The sequence below is a fragment of the Dipteris shenzhenensis genome, chromosome 4 (genome assembly GCF_047967505.1).
Source record: "Dipteris shenzhenensis isolate YYH24624 ecotype China chromosome 4, Dip_SZ_1.0, whole genome shotgun sequence".
Classification (NCBI taxonomy): Eukaryota; Viridiplantae; Streptophyta; class Polypodiopsida; order Gleicheniales; family Dipteridaceae; genus Dipteris; species Dipteris shenzhenensis.
In genome coordinates, this window is record NC_141599.1 from 54,503,126 (window position 1) to 54,513,296 (window position 10,171).

At 39.7% G+C, this 10,171-nt stretch overlaps 1 protein-coding gene across 1 annotated transcript in view; it reads right to left on the reverse strand.

Annotated features, from left to right (window-relative positions):
- LOC147903058 (Peptidase S41 family protein) overlaps positions 1-5,879 on the reverse strand; it is a 102,736-nt gene extending 96,857 nt beyond the window's left edge. Inside the window, exon 1 of the mRNA XM_087373243.1 lies at positions 5,288-5,879. Within this exon, the coding sequence (XP_087229369.1) occupies positions 5,288-5,848 (561 nt within the window). The 5' untranslated portion in view covers positions 5,849-5,879. The remainder of the gene's footprint in view (positions 1-5,287) is intronic.
- Positions 5,880-10,171: the final 4,292 nt, after the last annotated feature.

Sequence of the window (10,171 nt, forward strand, 5' to 3'; positions counted from 1 at the left end):
TGAGCCAGGAAGCATGCCAAGAGGCATGGAGATACAAGATAAGACGACAAACTAATAAACCTCTTAGTTGAGGTTAGTCAAACTCAAAAGTGGCTCTAGAGTAGGTCATGTCTAAGGACTACCCGCTAGGAACCCATTGGTGAAGTATGAATTTGATACGTGGCAGGCTGTAGGTTTAGCTGGCTGGCAGCAGGGCCAACAAGCCCAGCCACTTGGCCATAGGAGGGGGCAAGTGGCAAGGAATGGGACAAGTGTAGGGGCCAGCCCACCATTTGGTGGGCTCAAAGGGGTGAGTATTTTTTAATGCCAATTTAGGCCACCAGCTCCCAAAAACTTGCCATCTTGGGTAGATCCTAGGGGATTGTGAGCTAGAGGTATGACGGAAGTCTGCCAACATAACCACTTATCCCAGGACTTTTGTGTGTCAAAACAGAAATGCCCCAAATATTCTTCCAACCACTTGTTCACATTCTCAATTTGACCATCAGTTTGGAGATGGTATTCTTTACGAGGGGGCAATTTGGTAAAAACAATTCTTTCCAAAACCAACTCATGAATTCAGCATCTCTATCACTCACTATCTCTTGAGGAAGGCCATGTAGCCTAAATATATGTTCTACGAATTAACTGGCTACCTGAGAAATAGTATAAGTAATTTCAGTTGGCACAAAATGGGATGTTTTGGTCAGCCTATCCACAACCACCACGATATTGTTCCACCCCTTTGCTGTAGCAGGCGACCCAGTGATAAAATCCATGCCGATATAAGTTCACTTGCCCTCTAACAGACCTGCTGACATGACACACGAGTCCTTACATAATTCAGCACATCTTTCCAGAAGCCCTTCCAATAGAAGCTCTGTTTTTACTTAAGTCTTCCCCAGACCAATGTGCCCTGCAATGGGAGAACTATGCATCTCTGCCAATATCAGATTCTTACAAGAGGAATGAGGTACCAAATAAACTCTGTCTAAGTACCATAGAAGGCCATTCATCTCATCAAGGCATATTGTGGGTAGTCCATGCCATGGGGGTCCTGAAGGGCCATAAAGATAGCAGCAGTCTCAGGATGTTCCAAATACTCCTCTTGGATGTCATGAATCCATCCTGGTAAATATGGAAAGCTGCTGAACATTGACAAGACCATAGTCTAGACAACACATCAGCTACTACATTTTCCTTACCCTATTCAATATCAAAATCATATCCTTTTACAAATTCCAACCACCTTCTTTGCCTAGGAGTAAGAGTACTCTGGCATAGGAGGAACCTTAGTGATCCATGGTCTATCCTCACCTTGAAGTGTCTTCCATACAAGTAATGATGCCATCTCTTTATAGCAGGTGTGAAAGCAAGCATCCCCTTGTCATGGGTTGGAGACATATTTTCCTTATCATTCAATCTCCTGCTCTCATAAGCAATTACTCCCTGACCCTGTTTGAGAACGACTCCTATACCTTTACCTGCATCTGCCTCTGTTAAAAATGGCCTGGAGAAATCAGAGCAGACCAAAATCGGAGCTATTATGAAGGCTCTCCTGAGGCCTTCAAAAGCTGATTCTGCAGAAGGGCCCCACGCAAAAGCCCCTTTCTTAAGCAAGTCAGTGAGTGCCGCTGCTCGTTTGGCATAGTGTCTAATAAACCTTCTGTAGAATGATGTCAACCCACAACATCCTCTTAACTGAGTGAGTGTTGAAGGGATTGGCCACTGTTTAATCACTCGTACCTTAGAAGGATCCATTGAAATACCCTCAGGAGTAATAATATGGCCTAGGTACTCCACCTTTTGCACCATAAAGGAACACTTAGAAGGATTGGCAAAAAGTTGATGCGTTCTGAGAACAACCAGCACTTCAACAACATGCACTAAGTGCTCCCCAGGATATCAATAAGAATACCAGCACAAACTTGGAGAAGTAAGTCCCAAGGATTATATTCATCAAATACTGAAAGGTAGCAGGGGCATTAGTGAGCCCAAAAGGCATCACTTTGAATTCATAATACCCTCTGTTCTGAAAGCATATTTATATTATCACCTTCCTTGATTCATATTTAGTGGTACCTTGAACTGAGGTCTATCTTAGAATAATATCTGGATCCCTTCAATGCATCCAATAAATCATCCTAGGGATAGGAAACTTGTTTTTAATAGTCATTTTATTCAACTCCCTATAATGAATGAATAATTTGAAAGTGCCATCCTTCTTTTTTTACCAATAAAACAGGGGAAGCAAATGGAGATTGGCTATGACTAATGAAGCTTTTATCTAAAAACTCCTGAATTTGCTCGGCAACCTCGTCTTTTTCTGCCTTTGATAATCTGTAGGTGGGCTTTGATCCCTCCTCCAAATGATGGCATGGTCAACTTCCTTTTAGGAGGAAGGCAATGTGGGGGTTCCTGGAAAATATCCTGATATTACTATGAAATATTTCACAATTTCAAACGCAAATTTTTCCTAGAATTAAGGAATTTTACACTATAATTTTGGACAAGAGGGAATAAAATTTAGTTCCCAAGTGGAAACCTGCTAAATAACGGAAGGAATAAAGTAACCTTGGTTATAAAAAGAGAACAATTCTCTCCAGAACAAACCTAGAATTTCAAGTTATGGACGACAGCTGATTATAAAATCATGAGTGAACCTATTCCTTGTTGAACCTATTCCTTGTACAAAGGAATTTACAGGATCATAATTTGTCTGCACATCTATTGCAAAATAATTGAGAACTGTACATGTAGATCTGAGATGGAATTCTCTTCAGGTTTCTCTATCTAGATTGGATTTCCTCCAACGTGCTCAAATTGAGATTAAGCCCTAGAGATGATGCTGCCAAGATTCAGTTTGCAGTGCTCCATCTTGAGGAATAGGCTCACACATTGAGTTAAAGTGGGCTCAAACCAGCTATGGCTACATGGGAGGAGTTCAGACATGAGATGATTGACACCTTTCTCACAGTCATCGGACCAAATACCCTTTAAAAAATCTGTAATCAGCCCACAAACCCTAAAAACAAATCACTTCTGGTAGAAACGCAGCCTGGATCCTGAATTCGTAGCAGATAATCACCAAGATAATTTCGAATTTCACAGATAACAGGGAAAAACAGCATCTGATAGCTTCATCTGAAGGGGAACAGTAGCAAATTTCTTTTGGGAAACAAAACTAACTAAGAAAGGGGGAGAAACAACAGAGAACACACACACCATGGCCCATAAATAAGGGCTGGACCCCTCGCAGGTCTTTATTGTAATAGAATAAACTTTCTACAACTGGCTCATAAAAGAGCATGAGCCCGAGTACAATACTGTGTGTGTTCTTGAGGGCACAAGGCCTCTCTCTTTATAGACTAGGCTACCAGTCCAAAAGCATGGGCTCCAAAAAGCTGGGGCCTGCTTCTCTTTATAAATTTGGCTTTTTCGCTTTATTTCCCCAATTTTGACGCTGAATTTGGTTTTGACTCTAGTGGGCCCTTTTTAAAGTGGGGTGCCAATTTCTTGGTAATTTGATCTCATGGGACCTGCTTTTTGGCACTTGCCCCTTAAAATCTAGGGCTTTTTACCCTCTTCTAGGTGCTACACATTCAATAAACAATATCCAACACTTTAACCCATTATTCTTGGACATTCCTAGTCCCTTGTGGGTGTCCCCACAGTTCTCTTAACCAATGCAAAGCAAAGAAAATTACAACTCTTGCTAGTTAACCAAAGTCGACTTTCTTTGACCGAAATCAATCTATTAAATAATTCTTTTTATGTCTTGGGATAAATTCGTGACACTCACCCTTGATTATGGATCAATATGTATGCCAACGGATGACTTGGTGCAAAATGGCTTAGTCAAGCACTATATCAAGCAATTTTGGAAGCTCTCTTTATTTGAGCAAGGAGTTGATGAAAAATAGAGAAGACTCGGATTTAAACATGGGCTACAGTCATCTCTTGCTTCAGATGTGATGGCACCTAGACCTAAGTCTTTGGATGAGGCGATGCAGCTAGTAGAGTTATATGAAACCAAATACAACTTCAAGGAGAAATCAATTGGGAATGGGACTTTTTAGAAATCATCTACTCTAGACCATGTTTGGAAGAAGCCCTTAGAAATTTCAATCGGGTTCTAAGCCCTCTCAACCAGCTTATGGGTACAAGGTAAGGTAATTCCTAAGTATCCTAAAGTTTCAAGGTCTATTACTTTTGGCAGAAGTTCTAAAACAGATGATAGACATCAAGACAAAGATAAGAATAATAAGGAGGTACATAAGCAATTGTCTCAATCTATCATGTATGAGAGGAGAAAGAAAGCTCTTTGTTTCAGATGTGGTGAGAAATGGGGAGTGGGTCATAGTGAGGTGAACAGAAATTTCATTTGGGTTCTAAGCCCTCTCAACCAACTTATGGGGTACAAGGTAAGGTAATTTCTAAGTATCCTACTGTTAAGGTTTCAAGATCTAATATTTTTAGCAAATTTTCTAAAATAGATGATAGACATTAAGACAAAGATAAGGATGAGGAGGAGGTACATAAGCAATTGTGTCAATATATCATGGATGAGAGGAGAAAGGTCTTTGTTTCAGATGTGGTGAGAAATGGGGAGTGGATCATGGCAAAATCAACCCATGGCAAATTGAGTATGATTATAGAGGTCTCTGACGCTGAGGGTTGTGATTAACCTAGCCTCAGATTACTGCTGCATGGTTGATTTATTTGCGTTGGATTTGGGCCCTATTGACATCACACTTGGTTGTTACTGTCTCCAAACTTAGTTTGGGTAATTCACTATAAATTTACAGGATATGACCATGACCTTCCATGACAAAGGTAGGGAAGTTTGTCTACTTGGTATTCATTCTCAGAAATTGCAGCTGGTGACAGCCAAACAACTAAGAACGCTCCGCAAGAAGGATGACACTTTGTTTGCTTTAAAGCTTGAGACTAGAGATAACCAAAAATCAAGAAAAGGCTTCAAAGTGGGCTTATTGTGAATTTGAAGTTGTCCTGTTAACACGGAAATTTACGAGTACGTCATTTTAAACCAAGCGACACATGAAGAAAACGATGTTTGGACTCCGTTTTAAGTTTTGCCTAATCCCCATCGGATAGTTTTCTTACAACCTCGGCGATCACAAAAATAATTCGCGTTTTACAACCATGCATTTGTTCGGACGTATGTAAAAATCTTAACGGTAAGGCAAGAGCACCCATTGGAAATCGTGCGGTGTAAACGAGGATTTCAAAACCAAACAAAGTGAACGTCGTTGTTTCGGAACATGAAGCGGAAGTGTAAGCTCACCAGCCAAGCATCCTGAGACCATTTATGCTGTCGTGCATCTAGAAACCTCTCGTTTACAACATCCCACGCCTCCTCGATGATGGACTCATTCGTCGGTTCTCTTGTGGACTCTTGCTCTATCTTACTCGGTGTCGCAGAGCATCGCACCAAGTCGCTCGCATTCACGGATTGGGGAGGTGCAGCGGAATCGGCAAGGCTGGCCTGTTCATTTTCGGGCAGACGAGAAATCGACGGAGCATGATAAGAAGCAGAGAAAGCAGACGAACCGACGAAAGATTGATCAAGAGCAAGAAGTATTTCCGAAGGAGCGACGGAGGCAGGGACAGGCGGAGCAGGTTGAGCGGAGGGAGGGGAGGAGGCGGAGGCAAGAGTGAAAGCGAAGGCAAGGAGGGAGCCCGCGAGGCCATGACGGAGGGGGGGGAAGGAAGGGGGAGGGGGGAGGGGAAGATGGAGGCAATGGCAGGGGCAGGGGCAGGGGTGCAGTTGCAGATGTTGTCGGGGTGGGGGTGGGGTTTTGGGCAGCGACAGGAGCAACCAGCCGCTGCTGCTCAACACCACCATTGCTTGCGATGCGATTTGCAATCCCGTTTTGTTTGAGCTACGCCCAAAAATATATATGTATTTGGCAATCCACTATCAGCTATACGTTTCAGTATGTCCCCCCATACATTGATAAATGTATATGTACATGTATTGTACCTCACATTACCATCTATACAAAACATTAGCAAAAACAAAATCTCATCTTTTCCATGGGACCCTTTGCAGGCCCAAAAATGTTGTGATCCGTTGCCACCTATGAAATTAAAGGCAAATTCTATTTTTTATGCTCGTGGCGCGCTTCTTTTCCCCATAAGCACATGACCATTACAACTGCTCGTGAAAACCAACACATAAGTGCAATTGAGAACAAAAAATTCCTTTTAATAGCCCAACGCCCTTCGAACAAGGTGGAGAATCCACTCAGGCCCTGCTTTTCGAAAAGGCTTCTGTATTTTATGTTTGAGAAAATGCTTCATCTTTGCCAATGTGAGGTCCACGTGTTGGTTCTACTCATTAGGAAAAAACCATGCTTACACACCCATATGGTTGAGTCCATGCTTAAGTCTATGGATAAAGGCATGGCGATCCACATCCCCCGAAGGAATAGTTGGTTGTTCTGCAATAGGCAGAAGAAGTTGCACTCGATCAAGTAGCTACCACGAAAATGGAATACAACGAGGAACCCAAAACAAAATCAGAACTGGTTGAGAGCGTGACATTATTTTTTATTTTTTATTGCCCAAGTGGGCACGCTTTTTTAAATTTGATAGTGCATGCACCTCTGTTCATCTGTGTGTTTTCTCGAGATTATCCGTTGGAAATTCTTTTGTACCGTTATGACATGTTTGTATATACGTTCAATTCCCATTGTAAAGCAATCATGTTTCGGTTTGAAAGAACATGGGTTTTGAGTTGTTTTGCCTGTGCTAAAGTTTTATTTGTAGGTGTATGAGTTGTGCACTACTTTTTTTTTTTAATACCGTTAGCTCAAAAGTAGTGATGAATGTCTGATGGAATGTGGAAATCTGCTATGCACATATGTAGGTTATAGAATGATATGTCCAGTATGCATATGCAGATCCACACTGGTTATTTATGTTTGGGATGTTACTCCAAATATGATCCAGTTGTGTTCCGTATGTAGTTGTGATGTGATGACATTGCTGTGTGTAGTTAGAAGTGTTCGTAATCTCTTGTAACATCTATGACTCTTTTATTTTTTGAAGCATGTCAATATTGAAGTCTCCTATGAGAATGATGTTCTATGTGGCAGAAGTTGTTGATAGTGTTTTGTGTAGTAATTGAAAGAATATTTTCATTTGTTTGGATGGTGGTCTATATATGTTTAAAATTCCATATGTTCTCTGTTTTGCGTTGACACAAGTTGTTGTGATCTCAATTCCATGTAGTGAAATTTTATATGCTTTTCAAATTCCGCATTTGTATATCCGAAATGGGATTCGAGTAAAAATGGTTTGTCGAATTCACCGTGGATGGGGAGATAGAGCATTGACTCCTAAGCACCCAGTGTACTAGGGTGCAATTGCAGCAATTGTTTATGTATTGGGAAATTTGGCATGAGATATTGTTCTTAGTCTTTGATTCTGGTCTCTTGCAAATATATAATCTCGGAGTTCATCAATGTCTCTGTGGCTTGTATGCCATCTTTGTATTTCTATAATGACCTAGTCTTTAAAGATTGGATAAGTATAGTTATGTATGTGTTTTGTTTGATTTTGTTATTTAGGATTTCCCATCTTGATTGAGTCGTCAGCCTATCCATCTGTTCATATCCACAAGGAAATAATGTTGTTGGAATGGTTGAAGTGAGTAAAGGTTTTCTATGGCTTTTACGCGTGAAAGTGTTGTGTATGCAAGACCATGTGTCCGAATTTCTACTAGTTGAGAAAGCCAATTTCTCCATTATCAGACCCAATGCTTTGTGGATTGTTCTAGCAGCAACTCCTTGAATCAGGAATTGTTATTGAGTGAGGACGTTTGTTTTAGAAGGGCTAATTTGTACGATGTATGTTTCCATTTGCGATCAGGGGTTGTTGTGTATGTGTGGAAGTTGTTATGTTGGGTTTTGTTCCCTATTCGTGGGTTTTGAAATTGAATCCATACAATGTAATTATTCTCATATGTGGACATGCCCATGGAAACACCATTAGTGCCCTTTACTAATCTATCTTGTTGATTCATGTTTCTTGCACACAGTTCAACTAACATTCCTTCTTTGATTTGTATCGTTGTTTGTAGTCCGTTTGTTGCTTTAGGATTTTGTAGTCTTTTAGACGAAATGCTTGTTCGTTGCTGGTAGTGAACGTGTTTATTGCTTTGATATTGGATTCTTTACCTAATACTGCATGGAAAAGTTTGTCATTGTAAGGTTGGTATAGTAAATGAGGTGGGTCACAAACGCAATGTTGGTTAATGTATTGTATTTGTTCAATCACTTTTTGAAAGAGTTTAGAGCTTGTATGAATTGGTTGTTATTTTGTCACACTGTTTTTTGGAGCTCATAACATCATGGTTTTGTGAGCCAATATGTGTTTGCTACTATTTGCAATGAGTCTTTCTCTGGTTTGAATAACCAATTGTCTTTCACTGGTTTGGCCTCATATGAATCTCCACAACAAATCACATCAACATTCCCAAAGTATTTCACGTGATTTCTTTTGAAGGTTCTCGTATAGAGGTATGCAAAATCTAAACTTCGCTGTCCCACTAATGAAATCTCGTCAAACATGATGAGTTGTAATTGTTCATAAAGACGAATCAGTATGCCAAGCTTTTCCCTCGAGAGGGAGGTTAAGTTTTTTATTTGTAATGGCAAATCTAATGCGGAGTATATAGTGAGTCCATTTATGTTGAAAGCTACTTTTCCTGTGTAAACTAACATTAATACATGCAGTAGTTCATAATCTACACATGAAAGAGTTTGATTGTAAAACCGTAATAAGCCTTCGACTATAACTAGAAGAAGGTATGTTTTATCTGTGCCAGCTCCACTTGTGAGAAATAAGTGTATATTTTTATCGGATAAATCCTTTTCCATATCATGGCATTGTCAAATAGTTGTCTACGTTCAATGTTCAGAGATCGAGTCATCTTGAAATATTCGTCATTATGCATGAGGATTTTAAACAATAATAATAAATTGATCGTTATCGTTTTTAAATTTACGCTTTTCATGTCAAATGCAGTGTCGTATGTAGGGAAGGTACTTTGTTCGAAGTCATGGTTTTCAGTCATTGTTATTTACGTGTTGGATATTGTGCTCTTGTGCTTTTCATTCGTTGCTGTCATCTTTTGTATATAAGCTCTATTTTGTAGTATAATCTCATGCCGAGAATTGTAGGCTTCTTATCAAGATCCATGTTTTGATAGTTCATGATCTTCATCATCTTTAAAGGGTAGTTTATATACCTTTTCACAATAGAAATTGTATGGGTCTTTCGCCATGTTGAACTTCACAAATCTTATAATTCTTGGTTTGCATCTCTTCTTAATGCTAGCAATGTCGTAGTTATATTCAATGGCAAATTTTGTCCATGTCTTCTCTTCTTGTATATTTATTGATGATGGTTTCGCACGTTATGTCGGTGGACTTAGTGGGGAAGCATTGTAGTTGTTGTTTTCGCTTAAGGATGAGTGCTTTGTTTTCTTGTTTGTTTGTGTTTATAAAGTAGAAGCTCCTTGTTGTTCTATGTAATGGCAAAGACAGAGAGTAATGAAAGATGCTAATTGTGCACTCATCTGCTACACATCTGAAAACATATTACCCATTCTTCGTAGTCTATCGTATCGTAACCACACCTAAATGGATTGCATTACATTGATGAGGACCTTAATTGATTTGAAGAAAAGGTTTGGTATATTCTTCAAGAATTTGAGGGATGCATGTATTAATTCCCACTTTGTAATGTCTTGGTACGTCAGTCTGGGATTTTGAATATGTCTTTATGAGCCAAACAAAAGTGTATGGAAATTCAACTCCTCACTATTATTGTCTTGAAATAGTTCCAACAGTTTGTTGTTCTCGCAAGGGGCTACATAGTTGATGTCAGTTTCGTAATCTATGACTTGTTCAATTGTAATGAGGTTGTGTATTTAAGTGTCTGTGTAAGTCTCCTCAGCATCATCTATATCAGATTGTTAATCGTTGTCTTCTTCTTCTATATGCATTCGTTCCAAATGCTCGGTCCATTGCTAGTTGATTTCTACATTGTTAGATATATAAAGTGGCATTTGAATAAGCATGTGTAGCACTCGCATTAGGATAGTTGGTCGGGCTTTTTCGAGCAAGTATGTACTCTTATATTGTAGGTTTTTTTAATT